A 19,817-nucleotide genomic window follows, 5' to 3' on the forward strand; every position below is an offset into this window, starting at 1 on the left:
GCTACCAAAAGGGAAGTGTGGTGGGTGGGAGCAAAGGGGAACTAGTGGTGTCCAATGGAGAATTACTGTGGGTGTGGTACAATGACATACGTTCCTTCGTTCGTATAGGTGTAAACTTACACTCCTAAGACATATATTGTGATGTAAATCAACATTACCTCAATAAATTTAACTTAAAAAAATCTGGAACTGACTGACTGACTGACTGATGTGGGTGACAAGAATTTCTCTCAGGGAATAAGTAATTCCTCAGGGAATCACTGGCAGCTGGGCCAGTGTGACTTAGTTTGTGATAGGCATTTTATAGGTGTTAGATCCTCCCAAGATCCTATGTGAAAGAATCTGGGGCAGTTATTATTCTTGTTATTGTTATTATTCCCATTTTTTAAAAATATTTATTTATTTATTTATTTATACAAGAACCAGAGTACAGGCCAGATGTGCAGGAGGGTGAGAGGATTCACCAGAGACAGAGCGGGGAACAGAACAGGCAAACTGACGAAATACACTGCTGAGGGGAGCAGCGAGCAAGACAGGAGAGGTCTGCCACGCCATGCGGGACCCTCGCCGGCTGGCCGGGATCGAACCAGCGCTGCAGAGGCTGCAGACAGCCTCACAGCGCTGTGCTCAACCGCCTGAGCCACCAGGGGAGGCCCATCCCATTTTAATATGAGTTTAGTGAATTACCCAAGGTCACACAGCTTGCAGGTGGTAAATCTGAAATTTGAACCCAGCCTGGTTCTGGAGCCTATAAAACAGCACTCACCTTAAAGTGAATGAGAGCTGGAAAAGAACTTAGAGGCTCCTTTATCTTATAGAGAAGGAGACCAATAGTACCCCTCCCTGACCATCCCCTCTCAGTTAAAGGGAATTGTTCAAGGTCACAAGGATTGGTTGTTGACAGAACCAGCACCCATATCTGTGACCTGCCTTTCATCAGTTCTGTAGCCTGGGCAGGGTCCCCACAAAACACCAAGCACAAGAATAGTCTGACATAACCACCCTCAGGATGGACCAGCTGATAGGTTTAGAAATGTTCCTTAAAGTCTCAACTGGTTTTGGTTTTAAACCACGAAAATAGATTTACTCTACTTTGCTCAAGTCAGACTCTATGTTGAGTGATGTATTCCGTTCTGAATATGGGCTTTGCAGAGGAATATGAATATGAACATGTGCTGAGCATTGCAGAGCAGGTTTCTAGATGGGCAGAAGCTAAAGAAACTGCTCATTCACACTGACAGAAGAAGAGCTGCCTTGAGCAAACATGAAATTATGCATCAGACAGGCGGTTGGAGGAACTAGATGCCCAAGGGCCCTTCTACTTCCTGAAATCTTATGAGTCTAAACCTCCAACTTCCTGTAGGACAAATGTGTTCCAGAAGCAGCAGGAAACAGGATTAGCATCACACCTCTGCCAGGCACCAACTATGCAGCCTTGATGGACTCTTCCCTCACTTCTCTGAACCTCAGTTTCTGATGTTTCCCTATTTAGTTTTCAAAAGTAATCATATGCAAGACTATATAAATTAGTTTAACAAATAGCAAATACAGTCCACAAGATTGAAAATACAACACTAATATATCACACTAGGCCACCTTGGATGCTGGGTTAGTTTATAGTAATGTCTTACACATCTTCCATCCCTGTCCACAACCCCTTCCTTTCTCCACTATTCTGACTTGGTAGGAATCAAGAATACATTTTTCTTTATAGTTTTGCCACTTCAGTTTTTGAACTTTAATCTCTTTATTTCCAACCTAATTTTTGAAATTTAATGAAATCATGTTCTCTAATCCTCTGTGACTTGTTTCTTTTGCTCAACATTATATTTATGGTCATCATCCACTGTGAAGCATGTGGCAGTGTTCATTCATATTCAAGGCTGCACAGCATTAGACTGTGTGCCAACATCACAATTTATTTCTCCAATTTTACTGTCAGTAAATATTTGGGTTATTTCAAGGTTTTGGTATCATGAACACTGTTCTTTGAAAATTCTCATCTGAGTCTTCTGGCACACACATGCAAAATCATTTACAGGTAGATTAAAGACTTCAATGTGAATGGCAATGTTTGCAGAAAAATATAGAAGAATATCTGTTTGACTAATGGGTAGGAAAGGATGTCTCACACGAGACTGAGAAAACACAAACCACAAAGAAAAATGATAAATTGGTATATACCTGGAAGTGGTACTACTTGCAGAAAATAATGTTGAATAATTTTTCAAGGTACCCAATTCCACCCCTGCCAGCAGGGGATGAGGGTCCTAATTGCTTTCCATTCATACCAATGCCTGGTTTTGTTAGAAATTTTCTTTTTTGCAAATCTAATGGTTATTTTGTTGGTGTTTTAAATTTGTGTTTTCCTGAATACTAATGTTTCTCATCTTTACATTTGATTATTGGCCATTTGGTTTCCTCTTTTTTTTTTTTTTTTTTTAGAGGCATGTTTTTATTTATTTATTTATTTGTTTGTTTGTTTGTTTTGTTTATACATGCACTGGGTACAGTCAGAAGCGCGGGAGGGTGAGAGAATTCACCAGAGCCAGAGCGGGGAGCAGAGCAGGCAGAAGGACCGAAGTACACTGCTGAGGGGAGCAGCGGGCGGCAGGAGAGGTCTGCGCGCCATGTGGGACCCTCCTCCGGTGGCCGGGGAGCAGCCGGGGATCGAACCTGCGCCGCCGAGGCCGCAGGCAGCTTCGCAACCCAGCACTCAACCGCTGCGCCACCGGGGAGGCCCCTGGTTTCCTCTTTTTAAAGTGCCTGGGTTGTTTTGTTTTGTTTTGTTTTGTTTTTTGCCCATTTTTAAATTAGCTTGTTTGCTTTTGTTGATGGATTCAAAAACTTTCTTTCTACACTCAGAATGCTAACTTTTTTGTTTTGATATATGTGTTGAAAATTTCTTTTTCCACTCTAGTGCTTCTCTTCTCATTCTTTTATAGCTGCTTTGTAGATGAACAAAGGTTCTTGATGTTAATCTATCAATTTCATCATATTTCCCTTCAAGATTTTCTGTTTTCTAAGTCAAACTCTTAAAGAACTTCTTAAAGTTCTTCCCTACCCAAAGGTCATTCAGGTATTTTCCTATCTTTTCTTCCAAATATTTTACAACCATGCCTTCCATATTTAGGTGTTTAATCCATCTGCCTGGTTGTCATGCTTACTGTAAGCAGATTTCAGTTATTTTCTCCTAAGAATTACTCAATACCCCAGAGTACCACCTATGGAAATTCTGCCCCTTCCCTTCTGATCTATGTCAAGTAATTACTGTCCATATATGCATGGGCCAGATCCTCTTACATGGCTTCCTGTACATAATTTTTTTTTAAGATTTATTTATATATACAAGAACTGGGGTACAGGCCAGATGCACAGGAGGGTGAGAGGACTCACCAGAGACAGAACAGGGAACAGAACAGGCAGACTGACAAAATACACTGCTGAGGGGAGCAGCGGGCATGACAGGAGAGGTCTGCCGTGCCATGTGGGACCCTCACCGGCTGGCCGGGATCGAACCAGCACTGCAGAGGCTGCAGACAGCTTCACAGTGCAGCACTCAACCACCTGCGCCACCAGGGGAGGCCCTACATAATTTTTGATGGTACAATTTATGTGAGCCCAAAGTTGCTGTTGAAAATCTCATTTCATTAACCTATCAAAATGTTACCTTTGACTGGGTATATATTTTTTTAATTTTATTTATTTATTTTTAATCGAGGCATGTTTTATTTATTAGTTTGTTTGTTTGTTTTGTTTATACATGCACTGGGTACAGTCAGAAGTGCGGGAGGGTGAGAGAATTCACCAGAGCCAGAGCGGGGAGCAGAGCAGGCAGAAGGACCGAAGTACACTGCTGAGGGGAGCAGCGGGCGGCAGGAGAGGTCTGCGCGCCATGCGGGACCTCCTCCAGTGGCCAGGGAGCAGCCGGGGATCGAACCGGTGCTGCAGAGGCCACGGGCAGCTTCGCAACCCAGCGCTCAACCGCTGTGCCACAGGGGAGGCCCTGACTGGGTATATTATATTAGCTTAAGGTTGATCATTCTTAGCCCATTTTTTTCTGAATAACTATGTCAAGAAAACCAAACACAAAGGACTGTCTACCTCTAATGTTAACCTCAAAAAAAAAATCATTTGTAAATATTCCTAAATCTTAGGATAGGCTAGAATGAGTCTTCTTAGTATTAAATCCTACTCCTTGGGCATTTAGAGCTCCATCTCACATACTTATCCCTTACTTCAGACAGAGCCTTTTTATCTGTAAAAGAAAGTTTGCATAGTACATTATGTACTGCAATAAAAAAAAACTAAACACCAAACATAGCCATACCAAAAATTTTGTCTATTGAAGCATTGGAAGGCAATGTGCAATTAAATATAGTAAATTGTCTTTTCAAACGTTGTGGAATGTCATTCCGACCACCTCCAGGGTGGATCATTGCTGCTATGAGGTACACATCAACAATAGTAGTGAAGTCTCCGGGTTTATCCAGGCTATACATTCCTTGCATTTCCATCATCTGTCGCACAATCTCGTTAGTTATCTGAAATTTTATATAGTAATATTTTAGTAATACATCATTATCATATTTCTTCAATGTTACTATAAAATAGTATAGCTGAGATTAGAAGAAACCATTTAACTCTTGTCAACGAAGTCCATGTGACTGTGGGCAATCACCTTCGAGGAAATTTGACTTAAATATTGCCACTTATGAACTCCAAACCCAAAGTTAATCATGTCTGAGAAAAGTCCAGCATGCTTTCCACCACACGGATAAACCCAATTTCCAAGTAAATGTGTATAGGTGAGCGATGGAATATTTTGCTACAATGACAACAGTATTCAGAGTTACAAGTTTTACTACAGTTATGTTTCACACTCAACATTCAACACTGTGAAGTACTTTAAATCAGAATATGGGGTGATTTTACTCTTGAGCTTTTACTATATATATCACTGACTGTCTTGGTTTGGGGATTTATGTTTTTATCTTATTTCCTCTGTGGTCTCTAACACTGCTAATACTCCCTCAATATTGAAAACCTTTCCTCTTTTGGTTTCAGAAGTTCAGTTCTTTCCAGGCTCATCGCAGGACTCTGCATCACTTCCCAAGTCACTCATTCTCCAGTCATCTCTCACTATTCTCCATGGTTCCATCCTTGACCCCTTTCCCTTACTATTTCAAGGATACCATCTCACCCTATACCTTCAAGTATCTCAATTCTGTAAGTTTAGATTTGGATTCTCCATGCGTGTATATTCAAATTCTTATTTGGGCAAATGGATGACACACAATCACCTCATATATGTAACACTACCTCATTCAACAAACATTTAAATAATGGCCACTGTGTGTCCAATTTTGTTGAAGCATACATAAAGCATATATCCTAGTGCTGGGAGACATACATCTGTCTGGATATACAGGTGTATGTAAAACATGGTATATTGTAAGTCTTCTAAAGAAATGAAGTGAAATAGGAGGTGCTGAAGGATACAATTGAACATAGAGAGCAGGGGAGACTTCACCTCCCATGATATTTAAGCAAGGACTTGAAAGAGATAAGAAAATAAACCATTTATATATGTAGGGAAAGAACATTCCAGACAGAGAAAACAGCAAATGCAGAGTCATTGAGTGAATATTATACCCAGTATGTAGAAGGTTTAGTAAGTGTGGTTAGCAGAGTCATGGGAAGATGAGATCAAACAGGATAGGGCCTTTGGGTGACCGTGAGGATATTGGCATTTATATTTTACAAGTCTTATGGGAGGGTTGAAAGCAGAGAAGTGTGTCTGCTTCATATTTTAATTGGCTGCTGACTTGATAGTAGAGTGAGAAGGGAATTGGAGACAATGAAGACATGCTTGTGATGATCATAAAGAAGGTGCCTTGCACCAGATATTAGCAAGGATAAGTAGTGCTCAAATCTTGGTTACAGTTTGATAAGTCAACATGATTTCTTGGTAGATTAAATGTGAAGATGCTATTTCTTGAATTGGAAAATACAACTTGAGAGGCAGGTTTAGGGAGTAACAGGAATTTGACTTTGGCCATGTTAAGTTTGGATTCTAATTAGACATCCTTGATTGGATAAGTGGGACTGGAATTCAGGAGGCCTTTGGCTTATAGGTGATATCCATATATGCCTCTACTCTCATCACTTTCCTGAAACTACTGGAAGGCCTATTAATCTCCATGCCTTGCTGAATGGGAGAGGAAAAAGAAAAGAAATAGAAGCCTTCCCTGAGAGGTTATAACTTCATAGTCACTCTTGCATGGATTTGCACTCTAGGTATAGATCACCTAAGTGGCCAGAGAATTTCAAATCTTAATGTAGCTTTGAGATGATCTTGCTGTATAAGCCCTTAATGATTTGGCAGAAGAAAACTCAAAACCTGTCTGGATGAGGGCACATGCATCTGGGGCTTCAAGAAACAGCTACACATAATTTTTCAAGGGTGATGATTTAACAAATTGACAAAGATACATGCAGAAAAAAGACAGTTTGAACATAAACAAGAATTATTAAAACCAAAGCAAGAAGAAACAGACTCACGTAGACTTCAGATGCTGGAATTAAAGACACAAGACTTTAAGGCAACTATGCTAAACATGTTTAAATAAATAGACAATAAGTTTGAATATATACTCAAGGAATAGAATAAAAATGGCAACATATTTGAAAGGAAAAAAAATACTAACTGAAATTAAACTCAATGGATAAGTCTGACAGTCAATTAAACAAAACAGAGAAGACAATCAGTCAAATAGAAGACCAAGAGGGGAAATTATCTAGAAAGTAAGAGAGAGAGGAAAGGCTTGAAAGTACAAAGAGAAGTACAGAAATATAGAAGGCATAGAAGAAAGTCTAACATACATTTAGAGTCTGAGCAGAAGCAATATTTAAAGAGATTGGACTGGAAATTTTCTAGAACCAATGAAAACACCAAACCAATAGATTCATGAGATGCAAGAAAATAAATATAAAAAAATCTACAACAAGGAACAAAATTTTTAAAAAGACAAAAGAAACTGTAAGAAAGTAAGACAATAAGAAAGTCTTAAAACTGAAAAAGAAGAATGACTTTAGAGGTGCAATATGAGGTAGCGGCTTACTCTTCAATAGCAACAAGGAAAACCAAAGACAGGAACAATACATTCAAAGACATGAAAGAAAACCACTGTCCACCTAGATTTTTACATTCAACAACAATGTCTTACAAAAAAGATGATGAAATAAAAATACATTTACAGACAAAACTAAGAGTTTGTCTTTAAAAGACTTTCTCAAACGAGTTCTAAAAGCAGAAAGAATACCAAATGGAAGGTCTGAGAAGCAAGAAAAAATAAAGAGCAAAGAAAGTGGTAAACATGGATAATACACATGTTTTTTGTGGATAAATAACAAAATGTGAATACATAAGACAATGAAAACAAAGTCTCATTCTTTTTTAAAAGAGAGATATATACTTAAAAAACAAGTCAACAATAAAATTCTCAGTCAGGAGAAAAATCAAGGAAATTAAAATATTCAAAGGTCATTGGATATATAAGAGGGGAGCAAAGAATTTGGTGATTTTTATTTTTATTTTCTATGTATGAAGAATACACTGTCTAGGGTAAGTACTAGAATACAGAAATTGAGTACAGTATATAGATAGTAACAAATACAAGGGAAAAATCAATTTCCTCAAAAGAATATGAAGAAAGCTACCATACATTTATGCTTAGCTGACAGTAGGAAATGGAGGTGTCAGAGGGATGAGTAAAAGAAGAAGGGATGAAAAAGTCATCTGACAGAGCAGGAGATGGAATGGAAATGCAGCACAGGAAGAGACAGGACAAAGAACACCAATGTATCCTAGGCTTCAAGGTGAGACAGGCAATGTATCTGCAGGGCAGCATTAAGAACTCAGTGGAGGTTCATGATCATGATTTTAAAGTGAAACCAGGATTGTTTGATTTTCCGCAGTCAAGTCCATATGCATAGGTGTAGGTGAGTGAGAGCAGGGAGAGAGGTTTAACAAGGATTTAACACAGTTAAGGCTTTCATGATGAGTAGAGGGCATGTGCCAGAGTGATTATCTTGATGGATCATGACATTTTACCTGGTTAAAGAACAAAGTGAGGAAATGGGGTATAATTTAACAACAGGTAAGAACAATGAATGGTTCCTCTATCTGGAATCTGGCTAGCAGAGAGAATGAGCTACAGAGTGGACATGGTGATCAGAGAAACTGAAATAATGAAGGGGTCACAGTTATTGATAATGACAAAGTGTAGAGTACAACTGCATGAATGAGTAAGTCCAACAGATTGTAGGACACCTTCAGTGGAGGAGACAAGGTCAAGGAACTAAGAGGCCCAGATCAAGTATGTAGATACAGGCATCACCGAGATCAGGACAAGCAGGTCCGGTTGATAATTTGCAGGATCCAAGGTAAAATGAAAATGCAAGGCATTGGAGAGCATTAAGAATTTCTAGATGGTGACAGCAAAGCATTAAAGCATGTGCAGGGCTTTGAATGTGAGCTCTTGTGCAATGGCATAGTTCACATAGCCACAGTGACAGGGACAGTATTAGAGAGAGTAACAGTACCTGAAACTGGAATTTTCAGGGAAAGACAAATTGTGATCTAAGGGGTCAAGAACACTGCAATAACAAGGGGAGTGTGAGATCAAACAGACAGGTTTTTAGGGAGCAGGTCAATAAGCAAGGAGGACATACTCCTCCCTTCCTGGCCCAGGGGTTCAAAATTTGAGAAGTCTGCAGGGAAAGCTACATTGTAGGCTTCCATCTGAGCAAGAGAGTTAAGGGAATGTTCAGAAAAGAAGCTGAATTTGTAGGGAATTTGGGCATGAACTCAGGTATACTGGAAAGGTTTCAGGAATGGGAAGAGGAGGAGGTAGGGTCAGAGTCGTGCAATGCAGAGCTGTTGGTGGAGTAAACTCAGGGCAAGCTCAGACCTGGGAATTCTGTCCTCCTAGTGGTGTCTTAGGTGAATCTAGAAAAATGGCAGATCAGGGTCAGTCCTGGCAGAATCCAGGGAGGTAGTATTGATGAAGCAGTGGATGGCCATGACAGGCAGTTGTTGGGGATGCAGAATTCTGGCAGCACCACTGAGGTCCTCTAATGGGGAATGACTCTGGGGTTGATAGATGTTCATAACTGGGACAGAGGGATGTGGCAGAGTTGTTTTTTGCTTTTTTTGTTTTTTTGTGGCACAGTTATTAAAGAAGTGTTTCCTAACAGGATCTCCTTAGGGAGATTATGTAGAGTAAGAGGTAAGAGAGAAAGGATAAAACCCCGGGGAGAGGAAAAGTGAATACTCAGGAGAGCACTGTGGGGAGGCCACATAGGGACTTCACAAAGAGAGAACTTTAGCTGTAACTGAGAAATCAAAGATGACCGAGAATTATTCCTAGACCGATTAAGGTGAAGGCTATTGACATGTTTATATATAACTAAAAATACAGATTACTTTCTTCTGCAGGAGATATTTTTGTCCTACCTGATCTCCCCATTCATTAATCACAGGCATATTAATATCATCAATAAATACAGTCATTTTTCTGCCTCCTGGTGGCCCATAGGTGCTTCCCATTCGCTTATCCACATAGCTTTCAATTGTTCTCTAGAGAAAAGGAAATGATTTATCTAATGCATTAGATTTTAGCATTATGAGCATATTATTCAAAGTTGAATATAATATACACATTTGCTTAATGTGCGCATATATAGTTATTATAATGTATACTGTGAACATTTTAAAAGTAAGTTATTGGAATAACCATTAATTTATATTAGAATAGATACACCCTAAGGGTCAGCTTCAGCTTCAGTATTAAAGACTTAAATATGCAATTTGGATTTGGGTTCAACCTCAGTGTTAGGAGCCTAGATAGCTGAATACCAACTGCAGTACCATTGCCGCTGAGATACAAATATATATGTATGCACATTTTATTGTAACCACCACTTATAATATTCAGTGCTAATTATTACAGCAAATGAGGAGTGTTACCTGAAACATCATTGGTTCTGTAGCAGATGAAAAGTTTAGACATTTGGATAATTGTATTTCAGGGTCAAATTTTTTCAAATAGGCTTTAATCATTACAGTTTTTGCAGTTCCCTGCTCCCCTGTAAGCAAAACAGCCTGCAATCATAGAATAACAATGTTGCAAGGTATTGTAGCATGTTTCCTTTTAAATACCTTATAGTTCTACTAGCCATTCTTTATTTCTCCAAACTCTCCAAATGCAGCTAATTGCTTTTTACAATTATATTTACATCAAAATAAATCCTAGTTTTATGAAAGACTAGTTTTACACTATAGTGTAAAACATACACTATACAAGTGCTAGGGGAAAAAGGGAGATATTCACATTACCATAGGAAGATGGATAGATTTTAGAAGCAGACATCACTTTCCCTCTAGCTGGGAGTCAGCAGTTGGAGGGAATACTGAGTTGCAGTGTACCCTGGCATTTGGGGTTCATTTGCCAAACAATTTCACCTAACTGACATTACCCACAGCACTTTGAGCTGAAATTTAAATTTTCTTTTCTTTCCCTTCTCTATTTTTCTTTTTAGAATTTAATTTTTCTGTCTGTACTGTGTGAAAACGGGATGTTTCTTACATGATTTTCGATCATTTAAGAAACCACCAAACTTACTTTATTTTGCTTTGCAATGGTGTCTATCAGAAAATTTGTTCTAACATTGTCAACATTTGGAACCAAAATTGATGCATATTCTGGAATGCTGTCTGTTGGATAATAGTACGGCTGAAGCTTCTTATTCCAGTGTTCCCAATCACCTATGCAATAAGTAAAAATTGAACTTAATAAAACTGTGCTCTTGGAAAGTTATCTTAAAATACAAAAATGCAAGCGCTAGAACAATAATCAGAATCACATAAACATTTAAAACATTTTTGAGCACTATTTACAATAGCTAAGCTATGGAAACAACCCAAATGCCCAAAAATAGATGACTGATCAAGAAAATGTGGTACATATACACCATGGAATATTACTCAGCAATCAAAAAAGATAAACACATGCAGTTTTCAGCAACATGGATGGAGCTAGAAGGGATCATGCTCAGTGAAATAAGTCAGAAAGAAAAAGAAAATACTGGATGGTCTCACTCTTAGCAGGAATCTAGAAAACCTAAATAAGGGACCAGGAAAAAGACTAATTAATACAAAATAAAAATCAAAATCAACAAGCAACTATAAACCAGAGACACACTACGGGGAGGAGGGGAAGGAAGTGGAGAGGAAGGACTAGGGTCAAAATAAGGGGGGGTGCAATTGTATGGGGAATATAACCAAAATGATAATTCATACATTGTGCAAAAATGAAAAATGATGTAAGAATTATATAAAATAAAATATTAAAAATTAAAAAATAAAATAAAATAAAACATTTTCCTAAAGCATGTTAAAATATCTGCTTATCCATTGTATGCCACATTTGATCATTTAAATTTGTTTTTTCTGTTTACAAGGTCAGGTTTTAAATTGCTAAGTCATCATCTAGAGCAATCTGGGGTGGAATCTGAAATGGAATGAGAATCAGCTAATGATAAAACAAATGATCTGACTAGTACCTGGTAAGAAAGCCACATCAATTGAGAGGATGGGAGAGACCTGGTGGTGCAGGGGTTAAGGACAGCACTATCAAGCTATTGCCAGTCACAGCAGCACCAGTTTGATTCCGATCCCGGCCAGCCAGGGAGCTACCCACATGGTGCAGCAGATCTCTCCTGCCTCACCCACTGCTCCCCTCAGCAGTTATTTCAGTAGATCTGCCTGTTCTGCTCCCCATTCTGTCTCTGGTGAATCCTCCCCCCTCCCTGCACCTCTGGCCTACACCCCAGTTCTTGTATGCATAAATAAATAAATCTTTTTTTAAAAAAGGAAAGAATAATTAACTCCTGGTCATAGGATGTTTGTGCTGAAAAATAGGAGGAAAAGATCTGGGCCTAAAACTAGTGTAATATATAGAGTGTTCAGACTCCTGATGTACAGAAACTACCAATGTGCTGATCCATGTAATTGTTATTATATGGTAATAATTGTTATTACCAATTTAAATTTATTTTAATTTCCAGTTTAGCATCTCTGGGATGCACCTTGCAACCTGTGATGTCTTACAGTCACCATAGGCTAGGCAGACTTACTCAGAGCTGTTCGGATTGCTGCCATTTAAGTTGAAGTGTTGGCATGGTTGGGCCTGCATTGTTGAGTTTAACTGCCATTTTAGGTCTTCAAAAAGATTATACTATGATTTGGAATTGTCCTCAAAAAGTTACTGTGCACACAGAAATGCACGATAACAGAGCAGGGGAGCACACATTTGATAGTAGCAAAGCAAATAATCACTACTAGAATGTAACCTCAATTTCAGATTTCCTGGCAAAATAATTAAATCATATGGTAAGCACATGCTTCACTTTTAAGAAAATCATCAAACTGTTTTCCAAAATAGCTGTACCAGTTGTTCAGAGACATATCAGAGCTCCAGTTGTTCCAATACTCACCAATATTTGGTTTCATTAATCTTTTCAGTGTTGGCCTGCTAGTGACAGTGAGATCACATCCCATTATGCTTTTCATATGCATTTCCCCAATGAGCATTGATGCTGCTTATCTTTTCATAGCTTTTATCGTTACTCACATATCCTCTTTGGTGAAGCATCTATTTAAATTTATTACTTCTTTAAAGTTTGGGTTGGCTGTCTAGTTGCTATTAGTGAAATGTAGGCATTTTTATGCATTCTAGATAAAATCCTTTAATCAGATACATATTTTTCAAATATTTCCTCTCACATCATGGCTGGATTTCTTATTAACAATGACTTTTAAATAGCAAAAGTCTTCCATTTTGATGACATTCAAGTTAACAATTTTTTTTCTTGTATAGTTTGGTTTCTTGTTTTCTTTCTTTTTTTTTTTTTAATGCTTCTGCTCTTGGGAAGGCAGCTTTTTTATAAGTTCTTAGTCCTAATTTATTGAGAGTTTCATCACGAGAGCCTGTTAAATATTGTCCCATATTTTTCTATATCTATTTAGATGACTGTATGATTTGTTTGGTTTTAGTCTGTTAATATGGTAAATTATATTGTTTCTTAAATGTTAGCCCAAATTTCCATTCCTAAAATAAAAACCCATTTGAACTTAATACATTGTCCTTTCCATATACCTTTTTAAATGCCATTTGTTAAAATTTTAAGAAAGTTATATAAATGTTCCTAAGGAATACTGGCCTCTAGTTCTTATTTCTCTGTTTTTTTCTAAAGATATATTTGAAATATGACATTATTAGTTTCAGATATACAACATAATGATTCCATATTTGTATATATTGCAAAATGATAACCACAACACACTTTTACAAAATATCCTAGTGAAAACTTTTAAGATTTACTTTTAGCAACTTTCAAATATGCAATATAGTATTATTAACTATAGTCACCATGCTGTACATAACATCCTGAAAACTATTTACTTTGTTTTCCATTAGTTTGTAATTGTGTTATTTTTACAAGTAAGTTTATTTATTTTCTTACATTATTATTTATTTTTGTGCAGTGCTTGATTTTTCCCCTCTAGTCCCTGTAGCTCTCATGAGTGCTATTTATTTTATAATTGGAGGTTTATAACCTTTGACCCCATTCACCCATGTAGCTTATCTCCACTCACACCTGGTAGCCACCGATCTGTTCTCAGTGTCTATGAGTTTGGGTGATTTTTGTTTGTTTTTTAGATTCCATACAAAGTGAGAGCACATGATTTTTTTTTACTTTATCTAACTAATTACACTTAGCATAATGCTCAAGTTCTATCCATGGTGTCACGATGGGACTGTTTCATTCTTTTTTATTACTAAAATAATATTCCACTGTGTGTGTGTGTGTGTGTGTGTGTGTGTGTGTATGTATACACACACTTTTTATTTAACTATTGATAGACACTTAGGTGGGCTTTACATCTTAACTATTTTAAATAATGCTGCTGCAATGAATATGGGATAGGAGTGAATATATGTTTTTGACTTACTATTTTCATTTTCTTCAGATAGATCGGAGAGAAATTGCTGAATCATATGGCAGTTCTGTTTTTAATTTTTTTTTCAGGAAGTTCCATACTGTTTTCCATAGTGGACCAATTTACAGTCCCACAAACAGTGTATAGGGGGTCCCTTTTCTCCACATTCTCACCAACACTTGTTATAGCTTGTCTTTTTGATAATAGCAATTCTAACTGGTGTGATATTTCATTGTGGTTTTGATTTGCATTATCCTGATGGCTAGTGATATTAATTGTCTTTTCATGTGCCTGTTGATCATCTGTTTATCATCTTTGGAAAAACATTTATTTAATTTCCTATCTATTTTTAAAAGAAGGGAATGGAGGCATTACACTCCCAGACTTCAAACTATACTACAAAGCCATAATCATCAAAACTGCATGGTATTGGAACAAGAACAGACATACAGACCAATGGAATCGAATAGAAAATCCAGAAATAAACCCACAGATTTATGGTCAACTAATCTTTGACAAAGGAGCAAAGACTATGCATTGGAGCAAAGAAAGTTTGTTCAATAAATGGTGCTGGGAAAACTGGGTCGCTACATGCAAAAGAATGAAGCTTGACCACTACCTCACACCATACACAAAAATCAACTCAAAATGGATTAAAGAACTAGACATAAGACCTGAAACCATAAAATATATAGAAGGAAATATAGGCGAAACACTACGTGATCTGCACATCAAAGACATCTTTACAGACACATCACCCAAAGCAGTGATAGTGAAAGCAAAGATAAACAGCTGGGACTACATCAAATTAAAGAGCTTCTGCACAGCAAAAGAGACAATAACAAAAACAAAGAGAAACCCCACCAACTGGGAGAACATTTTTGCACCCAACACTAATGATAAAGGACTGATCACAAAAATCTGCAAAGAGCTGATGAGACTCAACAACAACAAAGAAAATAATCCAGTCAAAAAATGGGCAGAAGAGCTAAAAAGAAACTTCTCTGAAGAGGAAATGCAAATGGCCAACAGGCATATGAAAAAATGTTCAACATCACTTGCCATCAGGGAAATGCAAATCAAAACTACCATGAGATACCATCTTACACCAGTGAGAATGGCACATATTAAAAAAACTAGCAACAACAAATGCTGGCGAGGGTGTCGAGAAAAAGGAACTCTTCTGCACTGTTGGTGGGAGTGCAAACTGGTCCAACCACTGTGGAGAGCTGTGTGGAGATTTCTGGACCTACTAAACATAGAGCTTCCATATGATCCAGCAATTCCACTCCTAGGTATTTACCCAAAGGACACAGAAACATCAATTCCAAAGAACACCTGCACCCCTATGTTTATAGCAGCACTGTTTACAATAGCTAAGCTTTGGAAACAACCCAAATGCCCAAAAATAGATGACTGGATCAAGAAGATGTGGTACATATATACCATGGAATATTACTCAGCATTCAAAAAAGATAAACACATGCAATTTGCAGCAACATGGATGGCGCTGGAAGGGATCATGCTCAGTGAAATAAGCCAAAAAGAAAAAGAAAAATACCGGATGGTCTCACTCATAGCAGGAATCTAGAAAACTTAAATAAGGGACCAGGAAAATGAATAACTATAAGAAAGTGAAAATCAAAATCAACAAAAAACTATGAACCAGAGACACTTTTAGGGGGGCGGGGGCGGGAGGGGAGGGATTGGGGTCAGAGTGGGGGGGCTGCAATTGTATGGGGAATATAACAATAAAATTTATAAAAAAAAAATAATTTCCTATCTATTTTTAATAGGATTGCATCAGTTAGTTAGTTAGTTTGTTTATGGGTTGTATGAGTTCTTCATATATTTTGGCTATTAAACCCTTATCAGATATGTGATTTGCAAATATTTTCTCCCATTCAGTAGGTTGCCTTTTTATTTTGTTGATAATTTGTACTGCTTTGCTGAAGCTTTATAGTTTGATGCAGAACCACTTTCTCTGGTTTCATATCAGGATAATGTTGATTTCATACGAGGGACTTGGAAAATGTTTCTTTCTTAAACATTTTCTTTATTTTGGAAGAGTTTATAATAGAATTGGTATTATTTCTTCCATAATAACTGGTAGAATTCATCAGTAAAGTGGGTCTAGAGCTTTCTTTGTCGGGAGGTTTTCAACTATACATTCAATTTCTTTAGTAGAGACAGAATTATTTATATTTATTTCTTCCTGATACTTTGATAGTTTGTATCTTTCAAGGAATATGTCTATTTAACCTACATTGCCAAATGTATTAAAGTTTTTTTCCAATATTCACTTCTTATTTTTAATGCCCTTGAACTTAGTACCTATTATCCAGAGCTTAACTCAAAATTCTTGAAAGCCCCAGAGAAGAAAAAGCATGTTTCCCAAGATATTGTTTACCTCTGATTCTTGGAAGCCCCAGAGAAGAAAAGAGATGCCCCCTTTTTTTCTTGACAGAAGTAATTTAAGTTTTCTCTTTATTTTCCTTATATTTCTAATAAGAGATCTATCAACTTAATCGATCTATTCTAAGAAACATCTTTTGGTGTGTTCTGACTAAAGATGGTCAGCTGAAAAATTTCATTTACCTCAGTCTTTTTATAAAGGCCCTTTACAACACAAACTTTCACTTAATCACTTAATCCCCATATTCAGTATAATACTTCCACCCCTAAATGTTCCTCATGTCCCCCAACCAGGTGTTAGATTCTCAAAAAAAAACATTCTTTAGTCTTTTCCACTGAGAGGCAGTATAGCTGTCTAGTAGCATGGTTTTGGAGTGTAGTACAGGCAATTTGTTTCTGAAGACGATTTGCAACCCTCTGGTTTTAGCTCTACCTTCAGCCCAATTTCCCATCCTGAGCCCTTTGAAGTTTCTGCAATAATCTTTACATTGCTCCTCATCTCTTCCCATGTCAGTTTAGCCCAGTGAGTTAAACTGTGTGTGCTAACCCAATTGCCAATTACCTTTCTTGCTTTCAAAATGATGTTACTGTTGCCTACTTTTCTGTTCTACTACCCTTTTGAGTTTACCCATTGAAACAAACAAAAAAGTACCTTTGATGTTTTGGGGTTTTAAGAAGAATCAGAGGTGAACACTATTTTGGGAAGCATGCTTTTTCTTCTCTGGGGCTTTTAAGAATTTTGAGATAAGCTCTGGGTGATGGGCACTAAGCTCAAGGGCATTTATTTTAAGGAGAGGTAAGTAGGGCCCTGTCACACAAAGTAGGCTGGGGGCTGAGCCATAGCACAGGGCTTTGTCCAGTCTGCTACTTATAAGTAGGACCCAATCTGCTTGGCTCATTCTCTATTTATTCTGACATTTCCAAGACGGAAGTTGCAGGACTGCTCTGTTATGTGCATTATTATGCTTTGCATCATGAAGAATCTGTGTTCTCTGCACTGCTACTGTCCTCTTCAAGTAATATAAAGTAGACGATGTAAGAGGTATCATTAATTTATTTATACCAGATTTCACTTAGGGAATTCCAAAAGGAGAAGCTAGGAGTGTCTCTAAACAGTTCCTGGGGCAGCCAGTGTACAGAATTCTATCATTTCCCTTATAGGTCCTTTTGAAAATGGTATTAACAATTACATTGTCATTGGCTTACTATTTTCCCACAAAAAGAGTTTATGTAAATTTGTATTTTTCCAATTTTAAAAAATGTCATTTCGCTGTAAGTATATCTCATTGCACTTACCATAATCAGTAACATAAAACTCATACATGGTTTGATTTGTGTCTTTGGGTATTTCTGGTAAGTCTAAATGGCTTTTGTGGTTTCGTAAAAAGACTTCAAGCTTCTCTCTGCTGTCCAATTCCAGAAGTGCTCCTAAACTCCACATCAGGCCAAACACAAATAACTTATGTAGATGTTCAACACATGAAACACCCCCTTCTTCTTTGGAGGGAATCAATCCTTCCAGAAGAGTGAGAGACTGAAAATGTGTAAAATAGAATAAATTTTTATATTTAAATTTTTAATAAAATTATTAATAATAAACATAAAAGGAGGAAGTAAAGACAGAAGAAAACAAATATATCTCCAGATTTTGCTTGAGCATTGTCCTATAGCCAAGAGTACTTAGAAGAAAAAACTATCCATTATTTAAACAGGTTGCCATGGTTAAGCAGAACAGATTCCAATTGAGAATCTGGAGGTGTGGTTTCTACTCCACGTTCATGCCACTAATCTCTCTGAGTCTCAGTTTCCTAACCTAAAAAAAAAAAAAGAAAAAAGGCCTAGACTAGATGTTTGCAAAGGCTATTTCTGAATCTAAATTTAGTTTGGCTGGGGCCTCCTTGGTGACTCAGGGGTTAAACTCTCAGTGCTACTACCAAGCTATTGCCAGGCACTGCTGCATGAGTTCAATCCCCGGCCAGGGAGCTAACCCAGATGGTGCAGCAGACCTCTCCTGTCTCCCCTGGTACTCCCCTCAGTAGTGTATTTAAGTAGATCTGCCTGTTCTGTTCCCCACTTTCTCTGGTGAATCCTCTCACCCCCCACACCTCTGGCCTATACCCCAGTTCTTGCATGCATACATAAATAAAAATGAATCTCTTTAAAAAGTAAATAAATTTAGTTTGGCTATTCAGACATTTGTAAGGGTCAGCAAATTGTGGCCTTAGAAGTCAATCACTTATTTAGCAAAAAAAGTTTTGCTGAATCACAGTCATATTCATTCATATATACATTGTGTGTGGCTGCTTTTGTGAATCAACAGCAGCATTGAGTGGGTGAGATAGAGAATTGTCCAAAGTCTAAAATATTTATTCTCTGACTCTTTAAGAACAAATGTGTCAACCCCCCGTTAATCATTAGAAAGAAATTTACACTACAGTACAATAACCTCAGTCTTTCAAAACAATATTATTTCAAAATAAGATTTTACTTATATTATGAATATTAAAGCAACTGCTGACTAATTGATTTGTGTTCCGAGTATTTCTAAAGTACACACCCTTCACTGACTAGTTCCTCTTACACTAGCATGGATAAGCAGAGATCACCTACACACTAGAATTAAATAGTTGTTAGAAATCTGTGATTTTAGGGCCTCCCTGGTGGCACAGCGAGTTGAGCGCTGTGCTGTGAAACTGTCCGCAGCCTCTACAGTGCGGGTTCAATTCCCAGCTGGCCAGGGAGAAACCCACATGGCGTGGCAGACCTCTCCTGCCTCGCCCGCTGTTCCCCGCAGCAGTGTCTTTGGTCTATCTGCCTGTTCTGCTTCCTACTCTGTCTCTGGTGAATTCTCTCACCCTTCTGTACCTCTGACTGTACCCCAGTTCCTGTATAAATAAATAAATCTTTAAAAAAAAAAGAAATCTGTGATTTTTTGGGTATATTTCATGAGGCCAACATTACCCTGCTATCAAAAGCTGACAAACATATCACAAAAAAAGGAAACTACAGACCAAAATCCCTGATGAACATGGATGCAAAACCCTCAATAAGATCTTAGCAAACAAAATTAAACAATACATTAAAAGATCATACATATGACCAAGTGGTATTTATTCCAGTGATATAGAGATTGTTTAACATATAAAATCAAATAGCATTATTCACCAAATCAACAAAAGGAAAGATAAAAAGTACATGATCAATCATAGATACAGAGAAAGAATTTGCCATTAGAAGGTTAAAAAGGTATTTGACAAGATTCAATATTCATTTATGTTTAAAATGACAGTAAAATGGGAATAAAAGAAAAATACCTCAACATAATAAAGATTAT

The 19,817-nt window shown here is 37.5% G+C and overlaps 1 protein-coding gene across 1 annotated transcript in view; it reads right to left on the reverse strand.

Annotated features, from left to right (window-relative positions):
- Positions 1-19,817, reverse strand: part of DNAH8 (dynein axonemal heavy chain 8) — a gene marked incomplete at its 3' end in the record, with an annotated part of 299,195 nt that overhangs the window by 136,855 nt on the left and 142,523 nt on the right. Inside the window, exons 49-53 of the mRNA XM_084228672.1 lie at positions 17,780-18,017; positions 10,689-10,831; positions 10,034-10,168; positions 9,521-9,643; positions 4,331-4,544 (exon numbers count right to left, since the gene is read on the reverse strand). Coding sequence (XP_084084798.1) covers positions 4,331-4,544; positions 9,521-9,643; positions 10,034-10,168; positions 10,689-10,831; positions 17,780-18,017 — 853 coding nt within the window. The remainder of the gene's footprint in view (positions 1-4,330; positions 4,545-9,520; positions 9,644-10,033; positions 10,169-10,688; positions 10,832-17,779; positions 18,018-19,817) is intronic.

The sequence above is a fragment of the Talpa europaea genome (assembly GCF_964194135.1).
Source record: "Talpa europaea genome assembly, chromosome: 2".
Taxonomy (NCBI): domain Eukaryota; kingdom Metazoa; phylum Chordata; class Mammalia; order Eulipotyphla; family Talpidae; genus Talpa; species Talpa europaea.